This window comes from Terrapene carolina, unplaced genomic scaffold (genome assembly GCF_002925995.2).
Source record: "Terrapene carolina triunguis isolate 2854851 unplaced genomic scaffold, T_m_triunguis-2.0 Scaffold23, whole genome shotgun sequence".
Taxonomy (NCBI): domain Eukaryota; kingdom Metazoa; phylum Chordata; order Testudines; family Emydidae; genus Terrapene; species Terrapene triunguis.
Genome location: NW_020664374.1, coordinates 4030699 through 4045735, shown reverse-complemented (window position 1 = coordinate 4045735; position 15037 = coordinate 4030699). Strand labels below are relative to the sequence as shown.

Sequence of the window (15037 nt, the reverse complement as noted above, 5' to 3'; positions counted from 1 at the left end):
TCTGCCCTTCCAGACTGTGCTACCACTGGGCCTGTGGGGCCTTGGCTTGGATGCAACCCTGTTTTACTGCTCCCCCTATATTTCCCCTTGTTGTTTTTCTCCTCTCATCCCTCTGTAAATAAATATTTCCCTTGTTATATCCATTGTACTTTTCCTGTGGGTGTGTGTGTTCACTCTGGGGGGTTTGGAACAGGCGCCCCTGGGGTGGAAGGGATTTCTCCTGCTGCGTTCCTGCATGCGCCATCTCTTGGCCAGAGCTGCCTGCAGAGCAGACTCCATCTTGGCCACGAGGGCGCTAAAGTTACACTTGGTGGTCCGTACGGGGACTTTGCAGTACACACACACCCCTACGTTGTGCACCCTGGGCTCTTCTTCACAGAGCAAAGAAACTCCTGAGTGACTTTCATCTCAGTTTAAAAAAAAAAAAAAAATGGAGAGAGGATTATTAGAAGACCTGTGCCGAGGGGCACGAATCCCAGTAACCAAAGCTGTGCTGGTGGCGGGGTACCCAGAAGAGATGGAACCAAATGAAATTGAGGAGAGCTTAGATGCAGCTGAAATACTGGGGAGAGTAAAGGTCCGCACCCATATTTACAACCGCAAAGTGAAGGGCATGGTAGCACTATGTACTCACTCCAAGGAAACAGATCTTGATAAAGTGCCCAAAGAGGTGCAAGTAGAAGGTATTCCTTGGACAATTCTGGGGGCAGAGCAGTCCCCTCCTAGTGTGCCTGTGTCACTTGGGGTAGGTCTATACTTACTTCCGGGTCTGGCGGTAAGCAATCGATCTTCTGGGATCGATTTATCGCGTCTTGTCTAGATGCGATAAATCAATCCCGGATCGATCCCGGAAGTGCTCGCCGTCGACGCCGGTACTCCTGCTCCGCGAGAGGAGTACGCGGCATCGACGGGGGAGCCTGCCTGCCGCGTCTGAACCCGCGGTAAGTTCGAACTAAGGTACTTCCACTTCAGCTACGTTATTCACGTAGCTGAAGTTGCGTATCTTAGTTCGAAGTGGGGGGTTAGTGTGGACCAGGCCTTGAGGTGGATTCTTTAGCGCAGAAATTGCAAGCTCTGATGGTGGATGAGAAGCGGACAAGAGAAGAATTAATTTTGGCATTAGGAGAGGCTCCAACACCTGCAGCACCCAGCCTGGTGGGATGGGTCAAAGAGCTGGGAAACACTCTCAAAGATGCATTGAGGCCGGTATATGAAAGTGCTCCATACAAGCGGTTACGTTCATTCTTGGGGGTGTCACCTGTACCCCCAGGGGAGGAGGATTATGAGACCTGGAGGGATTTTACGGTACCACTTGTCCAAGAGTGGGAATGCTCTGATGCTGAGAAGCGGAAATGTGTGCTTGAGAGTCTGAGGGGACCTGCCATGCGAATTATCCGAGCCCTGAAAGACTCACAACCAGCTGCCACAGTGCAAGACTATTTAACCGCTCTTGAGAGTGTCTACAGTACTACTGATAGCAGTGAAGACCTGTATTATCAGTTCCGCCATACCTATCAGGAGCCCCACGAACGATTGTCGGATTTCATCAGGAGACTAGAGGATTTGCTACAGCAGGTAGTGCGGAAGGAGGGCATCCCCACCAAGCGCATTGATTCCGCTAGGTTGGATCAAATCCTTCGGGGCACCCGACAAGATGGGTTGATGTTGTGGCGACTGCAGCTGAGGGAGCGGGCCCCAAACCCACCCCCATTCCACAAGCTCATTCGAGAGATACGTGAAGAGGAGGAGCGATTGTTGCAAGTGGATGCAGTGGTGCAGCCGAAGATGGCAGGGAGTCGCACCACTATAGTGCCTGGAGAGATGGAAGATGCCCCGTCAGTGGCAGCAGCACTGAGAGATTTGACCCGAGAAGTGGCCATGATGAAGGCTCAGGGCCATGCTGTGCCATCCTCAAGAGGGGAGAGTAGCAGGAGGGGTGATAGCCAGCGAGAAGGTTTCTGTTATAACTGTGGAAGAGATGGTCACTATGCCTTGGACTGCCAAAACAAGACAGATCATGCAAGGGTATCTCAGAGATTGCAGCAGACCATTAGGAAGCTTTAGAGAAACACCAACAGGGCTTGGAGAAGGAGCAAACCCAAGACCCTGAAATTCCAAGGCTCCCCAGAAGAAACCACAAACAGGGGTTACAAATGTATTATACAGCAAACAGAAATAAACCTTTAATTAGAACAGTTACAAAACAAAAATTCGAAGTGGCACAATGCAGTGGAGGGCCCAACACAACAAGGGGAAGTGGGATTCAAGGCACAGGGGAGTATATACCTTGTCTCTGCCTCTTCTTGTTCTTGTGCTCTCTGGTGTTGAGTGGTGAGGCTCAAAGTTATATGGGGCTTGAGAGGGTTCAAAAGAGCTCAGCTCTGGGGTACAGCTGTTCTCACGGCTCTTACCATGTCTGAGGTTTCCACAGGAGTGGAAAGCATCTCAGGGAGGGAAAGTTAGAAATGCACCCTAGGCTGGAGGACCTGATCACCAGCCAGGGACAAACAATCAGCCACACTCAGTTCCACTGGTAGCTCTTGCCTCAGGGCTTCAGTTATGTTCAAATACAAAACAAAAGGAAGTGCAGAAGTGGGATTGTGAGGCCCTCAGGCCTCTGGTAACTAAAGGGTCTAGACTTCCCCAGTCCAGTGGGGTCTCTGGAGTCTGTCTGCCCCCTTGCAGCCTTCTGCTGCAGGAAAGTTTGTATTTAGTTCTCTCCTGGTAAGTGGTTTGTGCATGGGGAGGGCTGTATTGAGATTTTTGCTTGGGTTTGGCATTGTGCATTGGAGGCTGGGGGTGGGTGGGAATTATGTTCCTGGTTTGGGTTTGCGGTTTTGGTTATATGGTGTCAAAAGGGGCTAGAAGGACGCCTCGGGGGTTGAGCTGGATAGTAATCCCCTCTACATCCCCTTTAGGATGTCTGGACTTTTGCTGATGTTCCATTGAGGTGGTTGACTAAAAGGCAGAGAGTGGCCTTATTCATAAAGGCAAAGGGCAGACTAGCCAGATACAGTGTGAAGTTCTTCACCAAGATGGTCCCCTCTGAAGTGCTGTAGGAGAGGAAGGGAGTAGTAAGCTATACCAGCTGGAATGACTGTACAGCTCTCCCCCCCCCCCATGCCCCCATTACATCTGGACCAAAAGCAATTTCTCAGTCTTAGATTCTGTTTTATCTCCCCTGCAGTCATGGTGAAAGTGCAGAGAAAAATAAGGTTCTGAAATGACTGTCTGAAGCATTCTCTGTTACAGGACATTTATACCTCTGTATGGAGCTGTATTCTTAGTGTCTTTGCAGACATGTAATGCCCATGTCTTCCTCATATAAACTGAGATTACTAACCACTTCTTTTCCTGTAATCACTGGCTCAATAAAGTGTTGAATTTCATACAAATGAATGTTTTCATTATTCAATATGCAGCAGGAAGAGGGGTGGGGTCCAGGCTCCCAGCTGCCATTTTGAGCTGGTGAATGGGGTTGAGGAGCTGTACAGGGGACACTCACTTACTGCAGTCCTTTTCTTATTCCTGGTGCCCCATGCAGGCTGCCATCTGACCTTGGTAGGTCATCAGTGGCTTGGCCCACCAGCTAAGTCACAAAATCTGAATGAACCCATTCCAGGGTATTAAAGAGTCCAATAAATAAACAGTCTATTTGCCCTTCCTAGCTTCTTCAGCCCTGGCTCTGGGGCATTTAAATTCAGTCCCTTGTTTGGGTTCTCAAATAAACGTATCTACTTTTTGGGGCTTCTCTCTCTGCAATCCTAGCTCTGTAAATTCAGCTTGTTTGTTGGGTTTCTTTGGCCAGAGAGGAGCATCCATCTCCACTCTTCTGATCCCAGCCCAGAACTTCCCTGCTAGGGCCCTGAAGCTCCTTTTATCTGAATCTGCTGGGCTCTGATTGGCTGTCACTAGTCCTTGGAGGACCAGGTATCTGTAGTCTCCAAGATGGCTGCTCCAGAGAGGTCTCTCTAGGCCACCTGGAGGATTTCACCTTTACTTCTCTGTTCCTCCCACATCACTGCTTCATGGGGTGAGGTATAGTAGGACCATGGGGCCTCCTGTAGGGAGCCAGAAAGGCCAAATACATTACATCACAGGGGTGCTTGCTGGGCTGGACAGATGCAAAGAAGGGAAAGGAAAATAGGTAGATGGGCATGTGCCCTTCTTGGTGTGGGCTTGAAAATGGTCCATAGTTGGGTATTCAGCATGAGACAGAGACTGATTGCCCAACCAGAGCAGCCATCATTTTGAAAACACATGGCACGGGGCTGTCCGGACAACGTGGGCCAAGGGAGGAGCTAGAGATTCTGAAAGGCTTTTAGCTCACATCTACCTAAGGTGTCTGAGGCCATGGGGCACACAGAACAGAAGCTAGCATGGCAGTATAGCAAAATAAATTTTAAAAATAGATACATGCTGAGGTTCCCTTGAGATGATCTGTCTCCTCAGACCCAGCCTGGCTTTCTGGCTAGGAATCAGGCTCGATTGCTGCATGGCAGTAATCAGACTTGTTGTCTACCTGGCCAGCAGCAAGGTCCTGATTCCTGAACAGACCCTGGCTTTCCTGGGACAGATCTTCACCGGTCTCCTCATGCTCATCCTCTGAGTCTTGCTGTTCGCCCGCAAAGGGCCGGGGGGAGAACAGAGCAGGCAGCAGGGTCCACAAGCTTCCTGGGTTAAGTGATGGTTTAATTAATCAAAATCCTGTCCAGCTCCTCCAGGATACAGGTTGCATTTCCACTGCTGGAATTTTTCCAGGCATTCCTGGTTTGAATGCAAATCCTCCTGAGCTCTTTGCTCTTTATCCTGCACTGATCAGCATTGCAGTTGTGGCCCATCGCAGTCATCTGCTTTGCAGTGCCCACAAAAAGATCTTTATTCCAGTGGCTGGTCACAAGAGCTTCCTGCACTGTAGTCTGAAGCTTCTCCCCAGAGGGCAATGAGATCCAGGGTCTCAGCACAGCTTCAAGCAGCATCTTAAAATGTGTTGTGCAGCTTCTAGAGAACTATCACAGCAATGCTGATATACTTGAATCCAGGAGCAAATAGGCAAATTCTGGCCCCCACCAGCTTTTAAATGGGGAAGGGAACATCCAGTCAACTTGACATCAGAGCAGTGGAGAGCACACAGGTGAACAGGTCAGTAATAGTCTCTCACAAAGCAGTGTGGGATAGCAGTTGGAGGGCTGCCAAAGTAGCATGCAGCAGTTTTGCATGCACATGAACAAGTGACCAAACTAACTCAATTCGCATTCAAATATAGTTCACTTTGAACTATCCCAGAGTTTGTGATAGATACGGCGTTAGTGCATAATAATGAATTGCATTGTACGTACACTAGCATTTTCAAATCAGTTTAACTCATTTTAGGCTGGTTTAATCCCCCATGTAGACAAGCCTTAATTGCACAAGATGACTGGAATGTATGTATTGGTCGCAAGAGTTACCTAAAACAGAGCAACTGTGTTGGGGAGTTTGGGATTTTGGCAAGACAGAGAACTGAGATTTATGCAACTTGTGACTGAAAACTACTTAGTATTAATTAATACCTTGTTCAAGCAAGAAACAATGAGCAAGTACCTTCAGAGTCCATTGTAGCACTGACAAACTGAAAGTCTGTGAAATGTAATTGAATTTGAGAAGACGATTGAACAAAAGATGGAAGCTGTGTACCTCTGCATGGGTAGCATAGATCAGATAGAGCACAACATTCCCTGCTACATTACAGAGACCATGAATGAAATCCTGGGGAAACAGATCCTAAAGAAGACTTGGATCACAGAGAAGATTATTGAATTATCTGATTAACAAAGGGTACTACAAATACAAAGGAAGAGTGATGAAACTGCAAGAGATCAAAATCCTCTTACAATACAAGATTCACTGATTAAAATGGCAAAAGAAGAGGGGCTTGAACAACAGTGCATCTATGTTCAGAACTCTTGCTGCAAATACCACTAGGAAGGGCTACTTATGGCCTAAACCATCAACACTCTTTTGAAAGGTTTCTCTGGCAGGAAGATTACCATTTCATCCAACAGTTGGGATAGGTTTTGCCTAGAACTGTTGTGACGGTGTACCCCATAAGGCTTCATGGGAATATGCTTATGAATGTATATATAATATAACTGGAATATGTTTTATGCTACATATGCCATGTAACATATCTCTGTAAAGGTTATGATCTACTGAATCTATTAATCCTATTTGTATGCATGTATCATTTTTGTATTCAAAGTTATAAATATTGGCTGGGCACTGGCTTGATTTTTAAGTAGCCCTTGTAAAGCATTTGGTCAGCTTCTTGAGAAAGGAATGTGCAAATTAAGTGCCCAGTCAAGAAGCACTTAAGGGACAATAAACAGATGTATTGGAGCATAAGCTTTCGTGGGTGATGCATCCAACGAAGTGGACATTCACCCACGAAAGCTTATGCTTATGCTCCAATACATCTGTTAGTCTTAAAGGTGCCACAGGACTCTCTGTTGCTTTTTACAGATCCAGACTAACACGGCTACCCCTCTGATACTTAAGGGACAATGGATCTTGGGAGGCTCCAATCCACATAAGAAGTCTACATGAGTACGTTCAAGGTAGCAGGTAAGCAATGGCTGCTGCCTGTAAAAACTGAGTAATGCATGGACATGTGACTTGCCCATTGTCAAAGTCAGACTCAGGACTCACAATTTGTCAGACCACTCTGTTTATTAGCAAAGCGCTCTACTAATACACCCAGATAATGTGAGCACCATGCAAGACACAAACTATCTTATTTATACAGATAAAAGGGCACGAACTTGACAAGATAACAATAGGAAGCAGAACTGATAAGTTTACCTGGGGCTAGATATACATATTTTATTTCCTTACTAACTATTACTGATCTCCTGTTAATGTCCCACCATTAGCTTAAGTGGACCCATTGTTTCATACCTTAATGTTTCTCTTCCTGACAACTATATTTCAACATTCCTTATTCCTGCTTAAAGGAACATACAGCATTTCTTTAATCCATTCTATTTTAACAATATAATTCATTCTACTTTCACACCATGTAACTCCAAAATTCCATCTTGGAGCTGGACTTTACATAGGAGAGAGGAGGAGGTCTCCACCCACAAGAGAAAGTCTATTTAAACCTGTGGGAGACCCCTCCATTTTGTCTTCAGCTGGCTAAAGGGATAGCCTCTCCACCCCCAAGGATACCTGAAAGAAACTGGAACAAAGGACAGTAACTACAGGGGGTGTGAGTGATTGCTGCACCCAGACTGGAAGGAGACTAGTCTGTAAAAGGAAACTTACTGGAATTCCTCTAAGGGTGAGGTTTTTACCTGTATTCAGTTTTATTACTGTATTAAGCTTAGATTTGTGTGTTTTATTTTATTTTACTTGATAATTCACTTTGTTCTGTCTGCTATTACTTGGAACCACTTAAATCCTACTTTCTGTATTTAATAAAATCACTTTTTACTTATTAATTAACCCAGAGTATGTATTAATACCTGTGGGGGCAAACAGCTGTGCATATCTCTCTATCAGTCTTATAGAGGGCGAACAATTTATGAGTTTACCCTGTATAAGCCTTATATAGGGTAAAACGGATTTATTTGGGGTTTAGACCCCATTGAGAGTTGGGCATCTGAGTGTTAAAGACAGGAACACGTCTGTAAGCTGCTTCCAGTTAAGTCTTCAGCTTTGGGGCACGTGGTTCAGACCCTGGGTCTGTGTTGGAGCAGACTGACATGTCTGGCTCAACAAGAGAGGGTGTTGGAGTCCCAAGATGGCAGGGAAAGCAGGGGCAGAGGTAGTCTTGGCACAATAGTTGGCAGCCCCAACCCGTCACACCTGTATAATGTGAACAAAACAAATTATAAGCTGGAAGTGAAAGAGGCAGAGGACATCTATGTGAGCTCTACTTATCCTGATGAATTGCCTCCTGTGACTGAAGAAGTTGAGGATGTGGTGCGGACATTGAAAAGCTGTAAAGCTCCTACAGTAGATAACATACAAACAGAACTAATTAAAAGTGGTGGAGAGTCACTCATCTGGGCATATCATAAGCTTGTCAATAGGATTTGAGAGTCTGAAAGTTGGACCAAAACTTGGAGACAGTCCCTGATAGTCCCTATTTATAAAAAGGGGGATCTGTCTGTGGAATTTCCCCACAATTTCATTATTGACACTCCCTAGTAAAATACTGCTGCACATAATCATTGAGAGAATTGTGCCTATGAGAGAGTATTTTTTTGGCTGAAGAACAAGCCAGGTTTAGGCCCAAGAGCGGTATAGTGGAGCAAATATTCAATCTGTATGTGCTATGCAAGAAAGTATTGGAGAATGATCAGGGCCGGCTCCAGGGTTTTGGCCGCCCCAAGCAGCCAAAAAATAAATAAATAAAAAAAAGCCGCGATCGCGATCTGCGGCGACAATTCAGCGGAAGGTCCTTCGCTCCGAGCGGGAGTGAGGGACTGTTCGCCGTATTGCCACCGAATAGCTGGACCTGCCGCCCCTCTCCGGAGTGGCCGCCCCAAGCACCTGCTTGCCAAGCTGGTGCCTGGAGCTGGCCCTGAGAATGATGGGAAGGCAATCCACGTCTTCATGGATTTTGTTACAGCATTTGCAGCATATTGCAACAAATCTCTTTGGGCAATACTGAAGGTGGTTGAAGTTGGTGAAAATGTAACAAGACTGATTCAAAATATCTATGGAAGTGTGATGGCTTTGGCATTTGTAGGGCATGAGTATTTGGTTTGACTTGAGGACAGGTGTCAGGCCTGCATTCTGTCACTGACTCTTCAACTGTTATCTTGAATAAATTAAGAAGCACAACTGATGGCAACCTACAGGAAGATATAGCTATTGGCCAAAACTAAAAATTCTGTGCTTTGCTAATGATATTTGCCTGATTGGACTATCACAAAAAGAGGTGCAAAAAACTCTAGACAGAGCTGCACTGGAAGCAGAGAAGTTAAGTCTAAAGAAACCACATGAAACGTCAAAGACAATGGTGACATCTAAGTCTGGTGACAAGGTGAAGATGAATACCCGAATCTGAAGAGGCATTAGAGTGCATTGAGCATTTCAAATACCTGAGTAGTATGATTACAAGGGATGCTAAACTTCACTTAGAGTTCCAACATAGAATTGGACTTGTGACTGCTGTTCTAGTGACACTTGGCCATATTTGGAGAAGCAAAGTTATTTCTAGGAAGTGTAAAATGAAATTGCTTCGACATTTGGCTATGTGCATGTGAGACATGGATGCTAAGGAAACAGGACATTAAGAAGCTTTCTGTCTTCAATTTGAAATGCTGCAGGTGATTGCTGCACATTAGCTATACCTTGCACACAACTAACAAATAGGTAATCACACAAATTTCCAGCATAACCAGAGTGAAACTTGATATCAGTACAACCAGACAAAGAAATCATGAACTCGTGGGACCTGTGAGTCGGATAAGCATAGGAAGATTGCCAAAGCAAGTTTTGAAGGGATTGGTGCCAGGTGACAAGGGCAGGTTCTCCCAACCTCCCCCCCTCCCCCGGCAAGTGTGGGTCACTGATGTGACTGACTGGACAGGATGCAGTATGGCGCACTTCTCAAGGCTGTGAGAAGACCATGAAGTGTGGAGGAAGAGATTGATGGCCAATTACTCCCCTTTACTTTTCATTGTGATGTGACTTTATAGTGCTTTGCACTGTGATAAATATAATAATAATAATTAATAAATCAGAATGAAGAATGTTTTAGATGTGTTTTAAAATGAGCTTTGATACACCAAGGGTTTTTCCATCATTGTTTAGGATTTAAAAATTGCGATCCCGATCTCTTATCAAAAGAGTTGGCTAGACATACCCGGCCAAATGCAGTCCATCGATAAGCAAGTACAGCTTCCATGGAAATCCAATGGAGCAGATTCACAGGGGCAAGATCATGGCCTGATCTCATGTGGCCCACAGTGAGGAGGACATAAGGTGCATAACCTTCCCCCACCCATTGCATAGTCCACAGAAAATCCACTCTAGCAGGCCCTGCTGTCAAGAGAGCACAGGATCTGCTTTCAAATTCTTCTTGGTGAGAGCAACTTGCCAAAAGAGGGGGCAAGAACTGGTGGAGAATAGAAAGAGCCATAGTTCCACACACCCACTGTTCCCTACACCCGCCAGCAGAGCTGTCCAGCCTCACTGGGGGGACATGCTGCACTCCTTCACAGGACATGGCAAGTTACTCAGAGATCTCCAGGAGGCACTGTGCCTCTCTGACACAGAGATCCAAAACTAACAGAAAACAAAAAAAACAGCCAACCAACAAGATAACCCAAGCAGAGTTTTCAGACCCCAAAAAGAGAGAAGGGCCAGGGACCCCATGAAGTCCATCTGGCACTTTGCTATAACTGATTCTACATGGAAGGTGCTCAGACACTGCAGTAAGTGACTGTGGAAAACCCTAAGACAGATTTGCAGATAAATCCTTCCTGTGCTTCCCTTGTGGACGTGCAGCTTTACACAGCTCATTGCAACGGACAGTGGCTTCAAAGGATCAATCTAGACATTGCTGACCTAAGCAGTGGTGTGTGTTAAACAATGCAGCGTAAATGGGTGCAGATGGTAAGTGCTACTTGTGACAACTTGGCGTTTAGTGGGTGTGCAGAACGACTGAAATTTACAAACAAAAGTCTAGATTCTGTCACCTATACTCACCCTGAGTTATACTCACTGGATTCTATCCTGTTAAATCATGAGTAGTAATTGAGGGTAATTTCAATTTATTTTTAATTTTGAAGAAGTAAAAACGTGTTTAGAAGCTAAGTACATTGCTTCTCAAGCCCACGCAGGACGATGTGTTGACAGATCCAGTTGACATTAAGTTTTCCAAAAGTTATTCTTTGACACAGAATTTCAATAGTTCTCCCTCCTCCTCCGCATTTTTGTTTATACTGTAGCTTTTCTCTGTGCTTATATTTTTTGCATGACATAAATTATACTAATAGCTAATGTCGTGGGAATACATCTCTTGTTGGTTTAACATTGTTTATCAATTTTTTTTCTCCCTTCATTCTTTAAACTATAATTGTCATTTTCCCTAAAATATGTTAATGCTCTCCAAGATTTTCTGTTGTATAATCTTAAATGTATACGTGGAATTGAAAACAATGGGCCAGATACATCACTAGGCACTGGCTGCTTTGAGCCACTCTAATGTAACAAACAGACCTAACTCTACCTTAATATTGGCTCAGTCCTGCCAGGTGCTGAGCACTCTGACCCAAGTCCAGCGAATCATTTAAACATATGGCTTCAGTGGGACTATGCACTTGCTTAAAGAGCATGCATACATGCCTCACTGGATTGGGGACAGAGCATTCAGCATCTTGCAGTATCCAAGCCCTTTGTGTACATATAGCCCAATGTGCAATGAAGAGGACAGAGCCATGTCCTTTGTTTTTTATGTCTTAGGGCAGCAGTTCTCAAACTGTGGGTCAGGACCCCAAAGTGGGTTTGGGGCTGAAGCACAAGCCCCACTGCCTGGGGCTGAAGCCGAGGGCTTCAGCCCTGGGTGGCAGGGCTCGTGTTACAGGCCCCCTGCCTCGAACTGAAGCCCTTGAGCTTCGGTTTTGCCTCCCCACATCCTCCCCAGGGCAGTGGGGCTCAGGTGGGCTCAGGCTTCGGTTCCTCCTCCTGGGGTCATGTAGTAATTTTTGTTGTCAGAAGGGGGTCGTGGTGCAATGACGTTTGAGAACCCCTGTCTTAGGGTGATTGTTGCTTATTGACGGCAGAACAAAACAAAGCCATGAGTGAATTATCCTTGGTCATTCCAAAGGAATGAAGCAATGTATGGAGCAACCCCCATTTAAACAAAACTCTTCATTATCCAAAGGGCCTTCTTGTCTCCTGACAGTAATACCTACCATGTGTTGCACGCCTGCTTGCCCTGTTTTTTCTGAAGGTTTTTGCCAACTAAGGTTGTACCATATTACTCTGAATTCTGGCCCATACCGTATTTCTACCAAAACAGAAGACACCTGAGGCTCTATTGTGGGTTTAAGGGCATGTCTATGCTACTGCTTAAGTCAATCTAACTTATGTCGCTCAGGGGTATGAAACAGGCACCCACCTGAGTGACGCAAGTTACAGCCACTTAAGCACTGTCCAAACTCCACCAGAGAGGTCCTTTGGGGCCATCTGCCTGTCCCAAGTCAGGATAAAGGAGGAGGGTTGGGCGTGGGGCTAGCAACTCCACCCCGTAAAAAAATTAACCTGCTACAGAAATGCCAACAATAGAGATAACAGAGACTTTTAGCCTGGAAAAAGAAGGGTCTTCAACTCGAAGACGCATGATGCTGGGTGGTGAAAGTTGTGAGGAAGCCACTAAGCCGATTACCCTTCTTGCAACCAGGAGGATTACCATCGGTACATGGAACGTGAGGACCATGTACGAGTCAAGAAAGATGGCGCAGGTCGCAGCAGAGATGAGGAGCAACAACTTGACCCTACTAGGCATTAGCGAGACAAGATGGACGCAAGCTGGACAAAGACGACTGTTGACAAGAGAGCTGTTGCTGTATTCCGGACATGAAGAGAGCGACGCACCCCACACACAGGGCGTAGGCTTCATGTTGTCCAAACAGGCACAGAGAGCACTGATTGGTTGGGAGGCACATGGTTCCAGGATCATCACAGCATCCTTCAGAACTAAAATGAAGAGGATTAAGATGAATGTTGTACAGTGCTATGCTCCAACCAGTGACAGTGAAGGGGGGGACAAAGACTATTTTTACAACAGGCTTCAGAAAATATTAGAGATTCTCCCAGACAAAGACATTACCATCCTTATGGGAGATTTTAATGCCAAAATTGGACCTGACAACACAGGATATGAACAAGTCATGGGGACCCACGCTCTGGGAGAGATGAGTGAGAATGGAGAGAGATTTGTGGATCTGTGTGCACTTAACAACCTGGTCATAGGAGGTAGCATCTTTCCTCACAAGCGGATCCACAAGAGTACCTGGGTATCGCCAGCAGGCACGATAGAAAACCAGATCGATCATGTCTGTATTAGCAAGAAGTTCAGAAGATCTTTGCAGGATGTTAGAGTTAGAAGAGGAGCAGACGTAGCGTCCGACCATCACTTAGTGGTGGCCAGATTGAAGCTGAAGCTGAAGAAGAACTGGATAGACGCGTTAGATAGAAGAGCGAAGTACAACGTCAGCCTTTTGAAGGATCATAAGATCAAGGAAGATTTTGGACTGACGCTGAAGAATAAGTTTTCAGTACTACAGGATCGGTCTGAGGAAGAGGAAGACAGTGTACCCAACAGATGGCAGAAAGTGAGAGAGACACTTAGGTCAGCATGCCAGGAAGTGCTTGGAATTAAGAAATACCAGCAGAAAGAGTGGATCACAGCAGAGACCTTGACTAAGATAGAAGATAGAAAGAAGAAGGAGGCAGTAGTTAATAACAGCAGGACTAGAGCAGCAAAGGCTAAAGCGCAAAAAGAGTATGCTGAAGCCCATAGAGTAGTGAAGAGGAATATTAGGAAGGATAAGAGAGATTATGTGGATGGACTGGCAGCAGAAGCGGAGCAGGCAGCATACAATGGTAATATGAAACAGCTCTATGACATCACCAAGCGACTGTCTGGAAAGTTCAGCAAGCCAGAGCGTCCCGTCAAAGACAAGCAGGGAAAGTCTATAACAGAAATAGAACAACAGATGAATAGATGGGCGGAGCACTTTGAGGAACTCCTGAATAGACCAGCACCATTAAATCCACCAGACGTTGACCCAGCCAACGAAGACCTTCCAATCAATTGTGATAGACCAGCCAGAGATGAGATCAGAAAAGCCATCACTATGATGAAGAATAGGAAGGCGGCTGGACCTGACGATATTCCAGCAGAGGCCCTGAAAGTAGATCTGGATGTTTCAGTGGAAATGCTGTACCCCCTCTTTGAGAAGATATGGGAAGAAGAAGTGATTCCAGCTGACTGGAAAGAGGGATATCTTATTAAAATCCCCAAGAAAGGAGACCTCAGCAATTGTGCCAACTACAGAGGAATCACACTTCTGTCGGTGCCAGGGAAGGTCTTCAACCGAGTCCTCTTAGAGAGAATGAAGGATGCTGTCGATCCACAGCTACGAGATGAGCAAGCAGGTTTCTGGCAAAATAGATCATGCACGGACCAGATAGCAACGCTCCGCATCATAGTCGAGCAGTCTATGGAGTGGAACTCCTCGTTGTACATCAACTTTGTTGACTATGAGAAAGCATTCGATAGCGTGGATCGAGAGACTCTCTGGAAGCTCCTTCGGCACTATGGCATCCCAGCAAAGGTGGTCAACCTGATTAAGAACTTATATGATGGCATACACTGTAGAGTGATCCATGGAGGGCAGCTTACAAACAGCTTCCAGGTGTGAACCGGAGTCAGACAAGGATGTTTGTTGTCACCATTTCTCTTTCTCCTTGTCATTGATTGGATTATGAAGACATCCACTTATGAGCGTAGGAACGGAATCCAGTGGACGTTGTGGACCCAGCTCGATGACCTGGATTTTGCCGATGACCTTGCACTCCTTTCGCATAGCAAACAGCAGATGCAAGAGAAGACCAACGTAGTGGCAGCCACGTCATCACAGGTTGGCCTCAACATCCACAAGGACAAGACCAAGATCCTCAAGATTAACTCCATCAGTAATGACCCAGTCACACTGAATGGAAGCCCTCTGGAAGAAGTGCAGTCCTTCACCTACCTAGGCAGCATCATCGACCAACAGGGTGGCACGGACGCAGACATCAAAGCAAGGATCGGTAAGGCAAGAGCAGCTTTCTTACAGCTCAAGAACATCTGGAGCTCTAGAGAGCTGTCTTTGGCAACAAAGATCAGACTGTTCAACTCCAACGTGAAATCAGTCTTATTGTATGGAGCTGAAACCTGGAGGATAATTAAAACAACCACCAGGAAGATCCAGACCTTCATAAATAGTTGCCTTAGAAGGATTCTCCAGATCCGCTGGCCAGACACCATCAG

General features: G+C 45.8%; 1 protein-coding gene across 1 annotated transcript; it reads left to right on the top strand.

Annotated features, from left to right (window-relative positions):
- Nucleotides 1-1077: 1077 nt before the first annotated feature.
- On the top strand, nt 1078-2064 carry LOC112110520 (paraneoplastic antigen Ma3 homolog). The gene has a single exon (XM_024205560.2). It carries the CDS (start codon nt 1078-1080, stop codon nt 2062-2064), a length of 987 nt encoding a protein of 328 aa, XP_024061328.2.
- The last annotated feature ends 12973 nt before the right edge of the window (nt 2065-15037 follow it).

What these genes read in the sequence shown, in the direction of transcription:
- LOC112110520 (XM_024205560.2), top strand. Translation starts at nt 1,078, where the DNA reads ATGGTGGATGAGAAGCGGACAAGAGAAGAATTAATTTTGGCATTAGGA.